The sequence below is a fragment of the Ciconia boyciana genome, chromosome 12, assembly GCF_034638445.1.
Source record: "Ciconia boyciana chromosome 12, ASM3463844v1, whole genome shotgun sequence".
NCBI classification, from domain to species: domain Eukaryota; kingdom Metazoa; phylum Chordata; class Aves; order Ciconiiformes; family Ciconiidae; genus Ciconia; species Ciconia boyciana.
The window spans coordinates 20,190,888-20,210,026 of record NC_132945.1 but is presented as its reverse complement, the minus strand read 5'-3'; the positions used below and the strand labels follow the sequence as shown (position 1 = coordinate 20,210,026).

The 19,139-nt window shown below is 39.8% G+C and overlaps 1 protein-coding gene across 1 annotated transcript in view; it reads right to left on the bottom strand.

The window, feature by feature from the left end:
• Positions 1 to 1,611: 1,611 nt before the first annotated feature.
• The window catches only part of COL4A5 (collagen type IV alpha 5 chain), an 89,873-nt gene continuing 72,345 nt past the window's right edge, over positions 1,612 to 19,139 (bottom strand). The window contains exons 39-51 of the mRNA XM_072876693.1: positions 18,994 to 19,092; positions 18,371 to 18,421; positions 17,348 to 17,533; positions 10,637 to 10,770; positions 10,208 to 10,280; positions 9,988 to 10,059; positions 9,481 to 9,609; positions 9,108 to 9,206; positions 7,582 to 7,794; positions 7,062 to 7,239; positions 6,394 to 6,508; positions 5,900 to 6,072; positions 1,612 to 4,368 (exon numbers count right to left, since the gene is read on the bottom strand). Of these exons, the coding sequence (XP_072732794.1) occupies positions 4,287 to 4,368; positions 5,900 to 6,072; positions 6,394 to 6,508; positions 7,062 to 7,239; positions 7,582 to 7,794; positions 9,108 to 9,206; positions 9,481 to 9,609; positions 9,988 to 10,059; positions 10,208 to 10,280; positions 10,637 to 10,770; positions 17,348 to 17,533; positions 18,371 to 18,421; positions 18,994 to 19,092 (1,604 nt within the window). The 3' untranslated portion in view covers positions 1,612 to 4,286. The remainder of the gene's footprint in view (positions 4,369 to 5,899; positions 6,073 to 6,393; positions 6,509 to 7,061; positions 7,240 to 7,581; positions 7,795 to 9,107; positions 9,207 to 9,480; positions 9,610 to 9,987; positions 10,060 to 10,207; positions 10,281 to 10,636; positions 10,771 to 17,347; positions 17,534 to 18,370; positions 18,422 to 18,993; positions 19,093 to 19,139) is intronic.

Here is a 19,139-nt window from a genome sequence, read left to right as displayed (position 1 = left end):
TATGGTTATAGGAGACTGGCTGTCAGGAAATCTAGCTCAGTGGGCGCTGAAGCTGCTTGTTGGCACAGTAGCCTCAGCCACTGCTCTGTGCTCCACCCATGGGCTGCAGCGAGTACCTTTACTAAAGACAGCAGCTTGCCTGCTTTGCTAACCAGTTACTCTTCACCTTGCTGCCAGCTGAGGCTGTTCTTAGGCAGTGGTCACCTGTCTGCTACAAATGGGTTGAGTTGATAATCTTTCTTTCAAAAGCTATTAGTTCTAGATACTTATCCTGTTTTCAATGTAGAACTACTCCCCTGAGCTAATCGTCACTGCTCCCACCTCTGCTAGCAATAGTGTTCTGCTTCTGCTCTTGCACACAGTTTTCAGCTTGTGCTTCTAGTGGAAGTAGCCATAGCAGCAGAAGTATTGCGTGTCCAGCAGCAGTGCTGAGTTCTCTAAAGCATAACTCTTCTGGCAGGACCTGCTAAAAACACGTAATGCTGCTCCCAGCAGTGTAGTCCTCAGCCTGGCAAAACAACCTTCCCGTGGTGGTGTCCCTAGGATGGCACTTCTGTGCAGTGCAGGCAGCAGACTGACTACGAAATCCTTCAGCTACATATCAAAGTATATAGAAAATAATGGCAGAAATCAAATTTTAGAACTCGAGCATTTGTTGCTTGCAAAATCAATACATCACTTTTTCAAATTCTAAAACTACATTTTAAAATAGGTACTTCCTCCACCCTTTGATGTGAGAAATCCTCGCTGGAGAGGGGATGGACCTGTACAATAGAGGACCAAGTGCTGCATGCTTAGGAGCTTCTCAAGCACAAAGTTTGCATGTTGTAGTCTCGTTCATTGTATAGAAATGTTGCTGCGCTGCTCTGTGTGCCCACTGTGGTTTATAGGTTGTACTTGGACTGCAGAACTGTTTCAGAAGTTTAAATCCCACCTTATTTGAGGTTGAAGGAAGCTTTCTGCTTTTTGTCAAGGATTATAATAGGACTTAGTAGAGTGAAGGAAGATACTGAAAAGCCTGTCTTGAGCAGAACTTGTTCTTTAGTGCTAGAACAGCGTAGATCCAAGTTATGCAAAAGGTTACTGTTTTTAGGGTTTGCAAACTAGTATTCCTTTAGAAAGTTGCATTTTTCACTCATCAGTTGGCAGTACACCGTCTGCAGCAAGCTTTCACGAACGGGGCAGTGAGCAAGGAAAGGTCACACGCTCCCTCTTAGTAAGCTGTTTTAAAGTCCTTGCTGCAGGCAGGCCCGGCCAGGGATGCAGCCGTGTTGCTGTCCTGGCTTGCTTTCAAAGCTATTTGGTGCCCTCGGGTGGCTGAAGGGTGCAACTTGTCCCCAAACAACTTACAAATACAAGTGTTTTCTTCCAGGTTCCTCCCCAAGATTAACTAAAATAGACTAACTTTACATGATTAGTTAAGAGAATAAAATCTTTAGTTAAAAAACAATCAAACTTCAGGAAAGAGAGCCTTAACTATAGATGAAGAAGTGGTGTTCTGAGCCAGCTCATGTTTAGGCTATGTTGAAGACTATTTTAAGGCTCTAATGTTCAAAACAGTTTTTTACTTTTTTTAAGAATAAAATCTGCAAACACAAGCTTTTACCTGTAGTTTAATGTTTATATACTGATGGATAGCACCTAGAGGCCCCAACCAACATTTGAGCCTCCTCAATGTCTCTGCTCCAAAGAGCTTACAGTCTAAGCAGTCAAGAAGAAGCAGGAGAAAATAATAACCATGCTTTCTTTTATAGATCGGTAACTCCGCTCCAACACAGGTCAAGTGATTTACCTGCTCTAAGGCACAGAATGTGTGGTAGGAATTAAACCAACATCTCTTGAATCTCTGCTGCAGGTCTCAGTTAAAAGATGCTCCTTCCTCTCTAGACCACTTTTCCCATAATAAAAATTAGCCCATTTGGAAATCTCAGCCTGAAGCTGATTAAGGTTCAGGACTGTTCTCCAGGTCAGGGTGAGAGCTGCAGGAGCAGAACAGAGAATGTATCTGGCAGAAGTTGAAGCTACTTGACATATTTTCCTTTTCTGTAGTCATCTCACAGGCTTGGGACCTAAAGTGGCCACAATACCAGCTGTTTGGGGTGCTGGCTATCTTGATTGGAACGGTATCTCCTGTCTTTCCAATGCAGTGGGCTTTGTTTTACGTGCTGCAAGAGAAGCCCGAATCTTAGAAAGATGCTCTGTTTATGCACTGCTAGAACAAACACATTCTGCCCTTTCCCAGGTCCCCATATATGAATATTTCTTGTTGGTAAGCACAAGACAGGTGCTGTTGGTAGGGAAGGCTGGGAGAGCTCTTTCCTCTGGGAGCTCCTTGACCTTAGCATCCATTCTTCCACTTTTTTGGGGCTAGGGATAAGCTGCTATGTTCATTTTAGGCTTCTGAGGAGCCAGCAGTAAGATAAGGGCTTGTGTTTAACAAGATGAGACTTACTATTTTATTTCAGCTTTGGTAACAAGTTCTTGGAGGTAGCAGCACGTTCAGTTTATCTCTATATGTATCAGCAAACCAAACTAAAATGAGTTGAAGGATGTACATTGCTGAATTGCCTGCTCTATACCAACATATATAACTGCAGCTACTAATATTTCGCATTTTAAACTAAAAAACTTCAGTTTCATACTTAGTTGAAAGCTTTTGAAACCAGCACCAATCTCATTGTATAAGTCACTGCCACCTGGTCAGTCACTAGGTCCTATGTCTTTTGTCAAATGTGCATAAAACAAGGAGATTTCTGATGCTCCGTGTTTACAATGGTAACTGAAAGGAAGAATGAACAGCCATTAGCAGATAAATTACTTAGCAGGAGTCAATAAACAAATACACTTCACCTGTATAAAGCAGTATGTTAATTCACAAGTTAAGTTGTATTGATAGTTGAGGTGGCAATATACAACGAAAATATTAAAGTATCATCACTTGAAAAATAGTCTTGCTTTGTCAGGGAGCTCTGTTTATACATACGGGTAAATGAGACAGCACTGACCATAGGAGCTGAAGAGTCATGCATACAAAAGTGATCACTTTTCAGCTATTGCACAAGTAGTGACACTCAAAGATACACACTGTAGGATTCTTACAAAATGACATCGGAAAGACTGCATGCACCATCTTTCAAGGCCTTATGTGAACCATACATACACAAGAGTTGCTGTATACTGTAAATACATTGTGGATGTGTATAAATTCACAAAAGATTAAAAGATTAATTTGTAAATAGGAAAAGATCAGTTTCCACCAGCTTATGCTTTATTTTATTCAGAAGGTTTCTTAGCGTGTACACTCTTTTGGATAAAATGCGTGACACCACTTCAGAGTAGAGGTTTCATGTAAGCATAATCTTAAATGCTTTGGTAACTGGATATTCCCAAGGAACAGGTTTTGTTAAAACCAAACTGATTACTAAAAATGTGAATGTGACTTTTATTCAGAAAAGAAGGATATAGGATATGGCTAATAATTTCACATATTTTCACAAGATACAAAAAAACCCTTTTCAAGTGGATTGGGATTTCTAAGCACAGATAGAACCACTGATAGCATGGTATACAACATTTAAAACCCTGATCAAAATCACTTCAGAATAATTGTGCATTCCCCAAATATGTCAGGTTGGCAACTGAGGAAGGAAATGAAATACTAAATGAATAAGTGGGCATAAGAGGGGTAAATTCTCTCTGTGCCACAAGTTTCATAATAAAATACTGCTGTATGTTTTAATTTTAGACATAAGCATTTTTATATCAGTCTGGTTTGTTTCTAAATGACTGAAAGTTTCAACTAAAAAGGTGTTTACACAATATACACATTTCATTACTTACAAAGAGAAATAAGCTTAAAATTTCATATTAAAAACCTGGGATACAGTAGGGTTAGTAGCACCATGAAAAAATGTTTTTCAAAACTGCAGTCTTGTTATTTTAAACATACTCAGTGCGTCGTGTTTTTCTTTATTCTCTTGGTTGATCAAAAAGGTGCCATTTTGGTACAGGGAGAGAAATGAAAAATTTCATCTTCTGATCCTTTGTGAACCTCAAGTGTTCTTTTCTGTTTCCAAGAGGTCAAGTCTTTCATCTTAGTCCTGTTGTCAAATATGTACCAAACAACCCTTAGTTTGGCACATGAGTGAGGTACACTTGAATTTGCATGGTTAAAACAGTTTGGATTTGTTTTTTCTTTTCTTTCTGCACAGTAGCACCATTGTTGCAGCTGGAAGACAGTGCATCTTAGGAATTTTCAACTGTTTTATAAAACATTCTCCAAGACGTTACGTCTTCTTCATGCAAACTTGACAACGACTAATACGCGTCCTCAAGTCTCCAGCTTTCAGTGTCTCTGACTGAGGTTTACTGGTTGACAGACACAAAGGTAAGGTTAGGTTAGCTTTTTCTTTGTTCACAGAGCTGTTCCTTTAAACTTCTACTTCACTCACAGTTTAAGATAACACTTCAGTACCTAAGTGGGGAATTAGCCCTGTATTTGAGAGTTTTCCTGAAGAGTGATCTTTCTGTATGTCTTCAACACCAGGTGACAGATGCTCAGTTCTGTCCAGTGTCTCAGTATATGCAAGGTATGGTCATCAGCTACTTCAGTCTAGCATATGATGTAGCACAAATACCAAACCGAGTGGAAGGTGAATTTTGTACATTTGAGACAGTATTTCTGGGGTCTTTGTTTGTAGCCTTTGGGTTTCTCAGTTGAAGGGTACTTTAACAGCCCGTTAAAAAATAATGCTACAATGAGATTTGTATTTAATTGATGGCTTTACCAAATTATTTATTTATATTCTGAAAGGGTAGGGAGGTGGGAGATGAATATATTTGTGTAACATGCGTGTACACAGAGTAAGTCCAATTCTTAAAAGTTTCTTTTAAAAAAATAGAAGAAAAAAGGAAGTTGTGTCTATAGGAGACAAAAAATAGTAGAGACAGAAAACTCAAAGGTGCATGGTAGTTGTTAGTAGGCAGTTTTCACTAATGAATTACCACTGATCAACTACCTTGAGAACGTAGAGTAATGACTGTTTAATGCTCATTAAGTATCATGGTTGTAGGTGTTACACAAAACCAACTTATGGGCCACTACTGCTGTAGAACACAGTGCCAGCCCTGTACCACAAAGCTACATTTTTCAATTTGGTGGCATTGGGAATATTTATGAGGGTTTTATCAGTACACAAACAGGGCAGTAGCAATTTATTCTATGAAAGGAGACAGAGAAAATGATTTTGCCACTCGAGTTGAAAGGGAAAAAGTTTGAGGAGCTGAGAGACTCCAGCTGCCATGCTGACTGCAGAGAAGCTGAGGACAGAATGTCCATTGGCTTCCTTGCTGCCAAAATGTCATCGTGATTCTTCTGCAAAGTACTGGAAAAAATGCTTGCCATGGAGGGTATGAAACCTCCTTCACACAAGACTTTTAAAAACAGGTTATATGAACATCTGCCTTAACAGGTTTAAGTAGAGTTGATCTTGCCCTTCATACCTGTCCCTTGTATGTCTGTGAACTACCTTTTCAAATATTTGACTCTATTGAAAGGTCTGGCAAGAAAAAAAAAAAAAAGAAAAGAAAATCGATCTTTTAGGCTTCAAATACAGTAACTACAGTAGGACTACTTTCAGAGAAGGTACTACTAAATGTGAATAACAATTGACATAAAAAGAATATGACTCCTTGCAAAACAGAATGTGCCCTAGCAAGTTTTTACATAATACTAAAGGCTTACTAAGGAAACACTTGAAAAACTGGTTGTGAGGGGAAAACAAACTAAATTATTTCCCTATACCCCTGTAAACAAATCTCTTTTGATCTTCAAAATAAATTCAGTTTCCAAAGCTTTCATTCTGGAATAAAGAAATATACAAGAAACAGGTTTTCTTACCTGAACATTTCTGACACCTCTACAGTTGCCAGCCAGAAACTATATGAATTGGCATAGTAATTACAAGTGCCACGACCATGGCATTCAATAAACGGAGCTGAGCGGAATTCTTCTAAACAGGATCCAGGCGATGCCAAGGCCTGTCCAGAGCCCTCTGCTCCAGCACTAGTGTGCTGGTGTAGGGGTGGAGGAAAGAAACACACAAACAAGAATCTTACAGTAGGTGCTAAAAATGAAATAGCACAGCATTCAACTACTAAAAGAGCCACTGTTCATCCTTGGTAGAATAATACGGTGTCAGACACCTCCATAAATATAAGTTACACTGGGCTCCGTGTGCTAGAAAATCACCGTTAATCTTGGCTCCCATGGTTGGTCATTGAAGTTAAAGGCTTTTGAATGACAACCATTATAGTTTTTAACGAAGTCCTAAAGCAGCTAGTTGAGGACACAAGTGGGTACTAGCCACTTCTGGAGTAGGAGGCAGTTCTTACCATCATGAAAGAGTAACCAATCCAAAGGGAGTCCCAGCCTGGAGGACACGAAGGAATCTGAATGGTCTGACTGTGGACAGCTATCACCATAGCAGGAGCTTCACACACAACACATCTGGACACAGGGGAAGTATCAGAAAAACACGTGATATTAAAATATAATAGGAGTGTGTTTTATTAAGAATTGTTACACAGAGAAAGGGAGGAAAACTACCCTGTGAGAGGCTGTCCTATTAACCTAGACTTCTACTTCTTGTGTATTTTGGAGTGCAAAAATCTGCCTGTATTTCCACTAACAACCATTGGGTAAAATACTGATGCAGTTCCTGAAACAAAAACTGGAAGCTCAAAGTCCCCAGGTGAATGCCTTAATCTTAGAGCTAATGGCTCTCATATTCTCTTTGCTGTCCATGGTGGCCTTGCACTGCTGACTACATAGGTTCCTCAGTCAAGGAGAGTTCTTTCAGCCTCTAATTATCACTGCTGCACGTAGACAAACCGTTTAAGGCAATGAATACTGTAAAGCAAGCTATTTTCCTAGTATTTCCCAGAGCAAAACACAGTAGATTCATCTCCTAATTTCCAACCTGTATGTTGGAAATACATGGATAAGATGTGCTGTTTATCCAGATATTAAAAAAGAGACCTGATAGCCTGCTTTGTCTCACCGGCTAATGAATGGCTGGATGCTCTGCCCAGTCAGTGGCTCCATGCTCATCGGCATTGGCTCTGGAGTTGAGAGCCAGTAGGAATAGTCATTCCTTGATGCAAAATTACAAACGTTGTTGATGTTGCAGAACATGAAGGGCATGGTGCTGAAACGTCTAAGGCAGCTCCCAGCAGTACCTACAGAGTAAGATACATAAAATGTGACAGCAAAGTTTTCATTTCTTTTTATAGCAATTCTTTGAGAACAGTAATTGTGTATTCTTCTTCTCCATGTGTGAGTGCACAGCATCTGCTATCAAATTGTCACATGTGGGAAAAACGTTAACTTCTCAGCTTTGGTTTATATTCTTTTATCCTTAATTAAAATGTGCAGCCTCTGGAGGCAGTAGATCTTAGTATGCATTCCCCATCCTCATCTAAGAAATCTCTAAGACTGTCATATCTTCAGAGAACCAGAGCATTTGAAGAAGCAGCCACAACCTCTTTCCCCTTAAAGACAGAGCATACAAAATATCTCACCCAAATCCTGGCCATGTGCTCTCTCATTTCCTTGCACATACAGAAGAGAGAATCCATCATATATTCTTGATGTTCCTTGTGGACATAGTGGTGTATCCCTGGTCTGGCTGTGCCGAGTTATAAGGAATCCGTGAGCAACAGAAGCTGTTCCAGGAGGACCGGGTGGGCCTTGTAAGCCATCAGGACCAGGAGGTCCTTGTATTCCTCGTGAACCTGTTCACATGAGAGAAACACAACACATGGTATTTATTAACACCTTTTCTTGCTCTTTTAGGACTAACATAGCTCTGAGAGGTAGCATGGTCTTGTGATTAAGGTACATGTGAGTTGGGGGACCTGGTATCTGCTAACACTATCTTCCTCAAAGTATTTTTTCATGTAGGCTTGGTAAAATCACTGAGGCTGTCATAGCTAGTTACAAAATAACACTGCAGCTTCCCGGTGCTGTAAGGGTATTGTGAAGTTAAATAGGTTCAGAGCCGTGAGGCACTAAGATAACTGCAGTGGACATGACAGCCAGTGGAATGAGTCCAATCTGCTTCCCAATTCCAAAACATATTAATCTGTGTAGGCAGCTTAATAAGGTGATGCTAAAACATCTTGCTCAAGATCACAAAACAAATGGCAGAGCCAGAAACAGAAGCAAGTCTCACTCTAGGACATGCTATGATAACACATGAGCCGAAGCCCACCAAAATGAATAGAAAAGCTGCAGCCAGTTTTGGAGTAGGTTACAAAAAGTGGAAATGGGCTAGAACAACCTTGAATGAGAGCAAGAGTGAGTCATATGACTGAGAAAGGTATCAGAAAAGGCATTTGTTCTTGAAGAGCAAAAATATCAGGAAATATAACTATAAATATTTAGGACTATGTTATTCCACAGTCATTATTATTTACATTTTTTCACTAAAATAATGCTAACAGATTTCATAGAGCATAGAGATTTTCAGAGAAAAAGGAAAAAAGGCATTATGGATTTTTGTACTGTTTTAACTGTTTAAATTCTAATACTTCTTCTCACAAGTTGCAATATATAGCTACTTATCATCATCTTTAGAAAATTGTCCCAGTGCCTAGTCTGATTTCTTTTCTCAAATCATAATTCAGTAATTCTCAGCAATAGCTGCATGGTAGCCTGATCTCTGCCTTTGGTGAAATTCTCTCCTTTATGAAGTCTGTTTTTCCCCATTCATGATTTCCATGCAAAACTAAAATTATTTTACTAATCTCTCTCTTCTGTTTCTTACTATCTTCATTATCTTCTGTGCGTCATCTGTGTTGCAAAGGGGATGCCATTAAGCTTGAGATAAAGCACTCTACAATATTATTCAGCAATGTGTTGGTTCCAAGAATACTCCAAACCAAAGTATGTTCAGCTGCTTGTAATATTTTTGCATTAAGAAAATCCTAAAATTATGATTTTATTATTATTCCCCTGAGGCAAATCTCACTTCCCAATATTAGCCTGCACTCACAAAAGGGAGCATCTCTTTTTCCACTGGATCCTCATAGGATAAACACCATACCTGGTTGGCCTGGAAGACCTCTCTCTCCTTTACGTCCTGCTGGACCATCAAAACCAGGTAGTCCGTCTCGCCCTGGGTCACCAGGAAGACCAATTTGACCTAGAATAGACAAATGCATAAGTGAAATAAAAGCTCCTGAAATCTCACTACAGAAATCTTTAAATTGTCTGGGACTCATCTATTGTTTCTTCATGATACATTAGACAAGAACAGACCATTAAACCAGATTTATATGGTAGAACCCTACATTTATCTATTACCTCTTGCTGAATTCAGTAACTTGTCTTGGCAGCCTATGCCAAGTGGCTCGCGTTGCAACCTGCAGTCAGCTATACTTCTTAGTCATTTTCTCTGCAGCCACCTAGGATCATACCTGGCAATCCCTGTGGCCCTGGCAATCCAGGTGGCCCTTTCGACCCAGGCTGGCCTGGAGGACCCGGGGGACCAGGGTCACCTTTGACAACAATGCTTCGTCCAATGGTACCTGGTAAACCTGGTGGACCTGAGAGAAGGCAGCTTAGTATTAGATAAACCAAGGTGGAAGAGAGCATTAGAAACAGTTTCTGTTATTTACTGCAAAGTCAGAAGCCAAGAGCACTATCAATGCAAAGAATAAGTGTATATACAAGGCAAAAAGGTGCTCTTGGTGACCCCCCGAAAGGACAGCTCTTGCAGGGGTTAATTCATGTAGGCTGGACACAGAATACAGAATATGGTAGGACTGCTTGTAGGGCTAAAAAGTATAGCCTGGAATTGTGTTTAAGCTGTTGCTCACTTAACTGCTTTCATTGCTGGCTGAGACCGACTCAGTCCTACATCTGTGTAACAAATTCTACTGGCAGGGAGCAAAAGTGACACTAACGCTACCCAGGACTCCTACCTGGTGGGCCTGGCAGTCCTTGACTGCCTGGGAGGCCAGCGGGTCCTGCAGGTCCAGTGGGACCCTTCATACCTGAAACATCAAATTCACACAGTTACACAGTGAAAGAACATGCTGTCTTACAAAATCTGCTGCAGGAATGGCCAAAATCAGGCTGTTTTTCTCCCTGAGGGGCTGTTACTGTGTCTGGAGGTTTTCACTTGAAATGCTAGTTAAATACCTGGGAATCCTGGAACGCCTGGAACCCCGGGGTCGCCCTTCATTCCATTCAGACCTGGACGACCAGGATCCCCCTGAACAGAACAGCTTCACGTTATTCACTCATCTCCCTCAGCAGTTTCAGAAAAACAGATAGAAAAGGTGGCTGAGGCCATGCATTCTGCTCACTGCACTGAGTGCTGTCAGAGAACACTGTAACATGAAGTGTGCATTGACAGCTCCAGCTCCCATGGGAATATAATGGGGGACATCCTGCCCAGATGTGGGGTCATTAAGGAAAAGACCCTCTTACTTGCTACAAAGACAGGATGTTAGCTACCACATTTTGGCTTTTATTTTACTATGATAAACTGCATATTCCACCCCAATATATTCAATTTTTATTGCATTTAAAAATAAACTAGGGGGAAAACTCCATTTCTTGTCCTACCTGGCGTCCAGGTGGTCCTTGATCTCCCTTTTGACCAGTCAGGCCAGGTGGGCCAGGGGGACCTGGGTTCCCTTTTTCCCCTTTAAGTGCTCCACTGCCTGGTGGCCCTCGTGGACCTTCTGGGCCTGGTGGACCTTAACATTGCAGAACAAATATGCATATATCAGTACATATCAACCATTCTCCCAAAGTTTGTTCCTTCAGCGTAAAAAAATTTAAAGATCTATTGGCTTGACTTCCCAGCTCTATTTCAATGCTGAATTCAGGATAAACTAAAAGGAAAACAAATAGAGGGATTATTTGCACTACCCAAATCAGGAACCAAGGCTCCTTATCTAGCTGATAAAGAGAAGCAGCTCTTTCCAGAAGGCAGTGCAACTCACCTGCATTAGAAGCTTACCAGTGACCAGACCAGTGCCTTTAGTAGGAGCCAAGAAACCCAAAATTAGATGGTACAAATATCCCCTCTGCTGACCTGCATTACATTCACCATCTCTTAAGTGCTAGCTTAACAGACTGAATTCCTTTTGAAAGCCAGTCTCAACAATGTAAAATATTGCTGCTTTTCTGCTGTTAGAATTTGACATACCTATTGAGGAGCCCGGTCTATACTGTCTACTGACCGCTGGGCTGCAGGAAGCCCATCATTCTGCCTTGCCTAAATAATAATCTGAGTTGCAGAAACTTCCTTACGGTGAATGACTCTCCCTCCAGCTGACTTGTCTATCTTTAGTAGAATTACGCTGTGTAAATCCAATAGAGGAACTGGGCTGGTCTTTCAAGATTTTCCCTTTGCTACAGCCTCATTAATCTAAGCAAAGCAGTTGATTTAAAAGAAACATAGGTATTTGGAGAACTGAAAGATGAGACCCCCCACCTTTATGCCACCATCTAAATAGAAGGTAACTGATACTAATTTGTGGCAAAACAAACCGTAAGCAAGTGCAGCAACAGCTAATAACATTTTACAAGTTAGATCTCATAATTGGATTAACAGAAGGATCTCTTTGCAGGACAGTGCTATGACATTCTTCCCTGTAGTACAACAAATCTAACAACATCAGTGTGCTGGATTTTCAATTCTTCTGCAACCTCGAATAATTTAAGATCTCCTTTGACATCCTCATAGTCTATATTCAGTGGATAAATTTGATGAGCTGTATTTCTGCATGCAAATCTGAGTATAGAATTCCTTCCAAAATTTTTCTTTTTAAATCAACAGCAATTTTGTACCAGATTTCACACATATCCTGTAGCAGTTTCAGCTACAGAAAACATCCCATCATGCCAGGGTTTTTTGTGTTCATTTTGCTCTTTTATACTGGTCTAGTACTGTACACATGCAAGATAATAACAGGTTACCATCTGAGGCATGCTAATCAAACACATACGATCTGCAGGGTAACCACAGTCCTTAAAAAGATAATCACAGAATTACAGGAAAACATCCATTTCTCTTACATCAAGTGCAACGCAGTAAAATAAATTGACCGAGTTAAGAGTCTAACCTGGAGGACCTGGAAGGATCAGAGTTCACCAAAGCCCAATGATCGATGTTAGAAGGGTCAGACATCACACAGTACAAAACAAGATTACTAGTTAGAAATAGTACAGATGACAGCATATACACTACACAACAACCCATTTCACCAGCATATTTTGTATTTACAATCTAATCCACATGCATGCATAAAACCATACATAAATACGCAACGATATGTATTTTCAGATACAAGTTATTCTGGTGACTAGGCTCTACTAAGACTAATTTGACACTTCATTTAACAGCAAACTTAAAGCTTTACTAAAGAATGTGTTATTGCTTTAACATTACAGCTGAGGCCCGTGACTGGTTAGTCCCACTCGCAATGGGGTTTGGAATATGTAACCATTTCACTGACAATGTTCAACATCACAGGGCCTGGAGCTTGGCAGATGGGCAGGTAAATTGTGAATGAGTTTACTCTTGAGCAAAATTCTGCTTTGGGCAGGTGGGAAGCGTGATTAACAGAAGAACTTATCACCACTAATCAGGTATCAGCCTCAACTATCTCTGAATACAATTCTAGGACTGAAAAGTAGGCTTATACCCTCTTCAAAATGGTAAGCATGATTGACATGGATCAAAAGGGCTGCAAATGCTATAAGCAAAAATACAGCAGAACTTACAAATTTAGAATTTGTTGTCTTTACTGTTGGCATTTTTTTCTTGCTAAAAATACCCCAAGATGCTAATTTACCTGTTTAAGGTTATTATGGAGAATGGCACGTGATAACATCCTTAGAAAAATCATTTAAATGTCCTCTTTCAAAAGGTAAGCTGGCTGTCCCTACCATGCTCCTGAATTAATACATATTTTAGCTCCTGTGCCACTTGCATCTTTCATGTCAGTGAAATGATTTAAATATATCAACATATCACCATGCAATTTGCAGCTAAAAACTACAATAAATACACGTCAGGTTTACCTCAATGCACTATTTCTTACATATTTGGTAAATTATTTTAAATACTAACTGTAATACAGTTGTTAAAAATAATGACATGGACATTTCACTGTTACTGTTAAGTACTTATAAACTATATTTCACTGTTAGATAAGTTTTGCTATGATTTATAAATCTGTCCTATACTTGTTGATTATTGAATTCTGACTGGGCACAGTCACAAGGTGGAACAAAACATGAAGCAATTGATAAGTGCCTCTCAGCATACCCATGATGGTAGCTGTCTTTGAAAGTGTGGTTACTGCTTGTGTGACCACAGTTTAATTAAAAGGCAAAGCCACATTCATTTTTTTACATGACTGCATAAAGCTAGGATTCAAACATCAGGGGCTACCACATTTACTACCTCACAGTGCTTAGGACACCACACTAAAAACTAAAATGTATTCCTTTATCAAATTTTGATGACAGTTCTTTGCTTACTGAAAGTCATCATAGCAAAACTTAAAGTCATAATTATTATTAAACAGATATACCAAGTCATTTTCAATCTAGACACAGATGTTAAAAATCCTCCCAAGAACTGGCTTGTGCTACATGCTGATATGCTAAAATTACGATAAGCTTGTGAAAATGACCATGTTCTTACCAATCCTGTTTCACTGCCCTAGTGTTAGGGAGGGGAGGGCTGTATGCTTCATTTTCATTAAATACATGTTAAAGGAAGAGCTTTCCTCATTTCCTCTAAATGTGCTGGTGAAGCAAAACAATGGAAATGAGGATTTCTCTGCATTGGAAAGTTACAATGCTCTAAGTTGGGAATGTAAAGCATCACTGTTATTCTGGATAAATTTTCCTACAGACGCTGTTGGTATAAAAGCAGCATCTAATTTATTTAAGTCACTTGAGAGTGTCCAAAATCAACAGTAGCAGGTGTTACAAAAATGAATACTGTCATTTGCCCAAGCTGCAAAACACGATTATATAGCAAAGACATGGGAGGACAGCGCAATACGCTTTTTTAAAAAAGATGAAAAACAGTATATATTTTTTTCAACGGCACTGAGAATAAATATGCTAAAACAAATTTCACAGTTGGGGACACTCTATAAAAGCCTTGCAAATCTGGACCCACATGATCTTCCACCATGGGGAGAGCAACACTATGTCCTTCCAATGTCAGTCCTAAAACAACATGGAGGAAGAGTCTGAAAGCCAGCTCTGAGCTTTTCTTTTCTACCACAAAGTAAAAGGTATGTCTGAAAAATGACCCAGCATATCTACATTTAGACACTACAAAAGTATATACATTCATTTTCATGCAAAGTTATTTTGGAGTTAAGGGGCTAACCTGAGGGACCTGGGAGTAGGGGGTCAGAGTTCACCAAGGTCATCATTAGAACAAGGGGAAAAACATCAACATTGTTAGAAATATCAACAAGCTAACATATTCAACTAAACCTTTCTTTTTAGATTTAGCTCAATATTCCTTTACATACAGTATGCAAAACACCAAACTATTATTATTCATAGCAATGAAAATAGACATGTGGAGTAACAGCAATGTTGTGTTGCCCTGGAAATTGGCTTAATTTCATAATCGATTAATAAATCCATCCCAACACCATCTATTAACGTTTGTTTTAGGGGCAACTCAACTGAGGTCAGGGAGCTACACCATGTTTGACTTCATCATTTTTACTAATCTTAGACTATACCCAGAAGTCAACAACAAACAGTATATGCATACAGCTTCTGGTTTTATTTATGTCCCTAGAAGGGGGATAATTTGACAGCCACACAGCTGCTTTAGCTGCCTTATGTTGAAATGTTACAAAATCAGCATTCCAACAATAGACTGTGCTATCATTTGAAACAAAAGGCTGGAGTGCTGATTGTACCAGAACTGGAATAATAGTTTGGTTTATCCACATTAGTTCACGCATAACTGAGCAAAACAAATGCTTCACTTTATACATTGCATGCAACAAAAAATGGAAATAAGAGAAAGAAAGAGAGAAAGAGAGAGAGAGGGAGAGAGAACATGGCTGAGCAGAACCTTACTGGTTGCATCCCCCCTGCCAATGCTCATAAAACTGCACAAAATGAGTCCCACCATTCCTCCACCTCCCCAGCTGATGGGAGTCAGTAAGCACCTGATTTATACAGAGACGTGTAAACAGGATGAGAAGCTTCATAAAAACACCAATGCTACAGCAGAGCATAGAATCTCGGTTGGTAGTTTTATTATCCATCAGGAGGTGCTCAGCTGGGTGTGGGGTTTTTTTTTTTTTTTGAGTTTGGAGAAATCCTCTGTATAAGAATCTTTTAAAAATGAAAGCCTATACACTTATGGACCAATCAGCTATACTCTTATAGACCAATCAGCTTCCTGTGCCAAAGTTTTAATTGCTGTACCACTCTACATACAGAAGAATTATATTTGGAAGATCTTGACATCTAGGATGTCTTAGGCCTTTATTTGGGCACACTTAAATTACAAAGACCAAGTCCAGCATCCCACCATCTCTTACCCTTCACTCCGTCTCCCACTTGCCTCAGCTGCCACTCTAACCACAGTGAGCAGAGCTGGGATTACTTGTCCCATACTCCTACCTGCCAGTGAGCAACTAGGCAGAAGAGGACAAGGCCACATGGAAAGTGGAAAGCAAATTAGGACTAGCAACTTGTTGCAGGGATGCTCCACTTACTGGTTAGAGCCCCAGGGGCACAGCAGGGAGTGGGTTCCTCCAGGAGAAAGGGGGAAGGCACGCACTCCTCCTTCCACTGACCAAATAGGAAACCAGGAAGAAATTGTGACTGGCTGTGAATTATTAACCCACTAGGTTGTTCCACACCAGTCACATAAAAAGCAGATTTAGGATATGACACAATTCAAATATTTTTACTAGGACTAAAAGAAAACCTCATTATACTGGCAAACAGCACCCCAGTTTTTAGGCATTATAAATTAAAACCAAATGTTGTTTATAATGACTCTTTTTTTTTAAATGCACAGTTAGGATAGATGAGTTCATAGCCTACTCTGCACAAGAGAAAAGCTCATACCGCCATTGAGGATAATAAAATATTACTCAATTCCAGTTATAGTGAAAATATTTTTATAAAATTCCATTCTAAAAACATTTTTCAGTGGGACTGCCTCCTCCTGTATAAGAAGCAAGCATGAAGAAAAAATGAATCTTAAAATCTTTCTAAGTGTGTCCTGCAAAACTAAACTCTCCTTTGATACTTAAAAATGAACAATACATGTGTAGCAGCTATTTTACAAAGGCACTAACTCAAAACTAGCTTTCTGTTATTCAAAAATTCCTTTGGGTAAAAATCTGAGGTCAGAGTTTTAGGGCAATAAATATAAACATTAATTCTCCATTTATATGCAAAGAAAAAACTGTAATCAACCAATAGCTTGGTTTGAAAGTAGTCTCCTTTAAGGAGAGTATCAAACATGTCAAGTGAGATGAGTCTTACTGGTGGCCAAGTACTTCTGGACTCAAGATACAGCAATAAGCTTGAGCCAGAGCTGTGACACGTTCATGAGATTTTTCAAGAGCAGTATCTAAATGCAAATAAACATTCTTTGACACAAAATATAAATCAAATTCTAATACATGCCAGGGAGTTGCTCAGCAATGTTAACTCAGTATAGTGGTTTTTTCATTCCAGGAATTAGGCGGTGCAGGAACAAAATGCAAACATGGAATGGAAAGATGAACACGGCATGATGGTGCACTGAGTCCACGGGAGCCACGTGACACAATGGAGCAATGACTTATGTTACATGACACGAAGATGAAGAGCAGCTATCCAATTTGATCATGCTGTGATGCTAGCGTGAATTTGATTTTCATGACTCTTAAAATGATGGGGTTTGTTACTTTTGGTTTTTTGTGCGCGATGATATTTGCTGATCACGTGACAATACTGCAAAGGTATCAGATATTCAAAAGTCGATATCGTGCTCGCTAGATGATTACTGTGACAGCATGCGGAGAATCTCCCGTTTATTAACGCATTGGATTTTTGCTGCCAGGTATCAGAAACAAATAGAAACTGAGGCTGTTTTATTTTTAGATAGTTACGTTTGGCAACAAATCCTCTGGTTGCCCACAAACATTAAGACCTATGCCATGAGGCTTGACTTATCCATCCAAATAAATTGAGGAAGTTTAAAGGCTGATAACCTACCAGCAAAATATGAAAGTACTGGCAGATGTTGATAGGTATGGATCATGCTCTTACCTGGCCTTCCTGGAACACCTGGCGGGCCAGGGCTACCTTTAGGACCTTCCAGAGGTGGCCCTGGTAATCCTGGTGGACCTGGTGGACCCTGTAGACCAGGGAATCCCTGGAAACCTGGTTCTCCCTTCAGACCTGGAAGTCCAGGGGGCCCTGGTGGGCCAGGTAACCCCGGTTCTCCTTTTTGCCCTGTAAAACCAAACAGCCACATTTATGAATACTGTTACACACTGATATGCAGAAAAGTCCAAATGTCAATTTGCAGAGCTGTTTCCCTCTTTTGCAGAAGGTGCAAGTCTGGCCACAACTCACCTCATTTGCGCAGCAAGACAGTATAAAATTGGTCTCACATTCAGAACAGAGTTAGGGGTAATAATTCTTGCAGGAGAAAGGGCTATAGCTTCTGACATGTTAAAAGGTCTTACTAAGTCTCACTTTACTACTCAGTGATGCTGTAAGTTCATAAACATCCTCTGAGTTTGTAAGCCTACAAGCAATGCTTTCATGAGCTTTTATATACCTGTGAAGAAATCTGTCAATATTAAGACTTCATCATTTTTTTGAGATGCTGCTGAAAGTTAAGACATACTTGCAAAATTTTCAAATAAGCTTGAGGACTTTAGGAGCTTTAATGCTACTGGAAAATAATATAATTTAGGTTGTGAAGTTGCTTTTGAAAATATAGCAAGCAGCTATATTTTCAAAGCAGCTTCATTTTTCATCTGTTGTATGAATGCTTTATTTACTGAGACAAATCAGCAAAGTTCCACACAATGCAGTAGACTATTATCATGTATGGATTTATTCTGTCTGCATAATTGCTAATTTACAAAATTCAGTAGTCAGTAATGAATGTATTTATTACCTTGGTTAACTGAAAACGGTCTGCTGAGGAAAAAAAAAGTTATTTTAGTTGTTGCTATGGCATTCATTTGTTGCAGAACATACAACATGTCCTTCTTTTTTTGTTGTATAGATATATTTTGCATTCAACCTTTTTAACAAAGAACAACAGAGAAACTTTACCTGACAATCCTGGGAGTCCTGGAGGTCCTGGGCGCCCAAAACCTGGTAGACCTGAAAAGAAACAGATTCAGTTAATAATGAACATTTAGCTTTCAGGTCTCCAGGAATAGGAATATCAGGCTGAGAATGATGAAAGCGCAGTTCATCTAAATCTCTGATTCCTTGAGACTACCAGGATTCTCATTCACTCACCAGCATACACCAAAACTAGAGGTTTTGCTACTAAAATGCATCTGTAACTTTCATAAGTATTTCCATCCATTCATAAGATGCTCTCAGATTTGGGGAGTTAATACATTGGCATTTTTGGTTGGGGTTCTATCTTTAGGCAGACATTACACCATTTATCCATTCTGTAACTGAGTTGAAACAATACAGCTACCATGAAATACAGGAACAGGGGATGGTGTTGAAGTCAGGTAATAAAAATATAAGAGCTGATTGAATTATTCTCCTGTGCTTCACTGGCAGCTTGACAGCACCCTTTGCGAACCATTCAGCAGCTGGGAACCACAGAAGCAGCTTTGAAGCCATATGGGCAGTTATAGGAAAAATAGAATAGAGAAAGCAGGACATCACAACGCAGAGTGAAGAGGAGAAAACAAACAGGAAGGACACCTAACCTGGTTCGCCCTTCTGACCAGCTGGTCCAGGGATACCGTCTCGACCAGGGTGTCCCTTCTCCCCTGGAGGACCAGGAGGGCCAGGACGACCAATATCACCTAAAAGGGGGATAGAACACATTAGCACAGTAATGCCTAACCTGCAA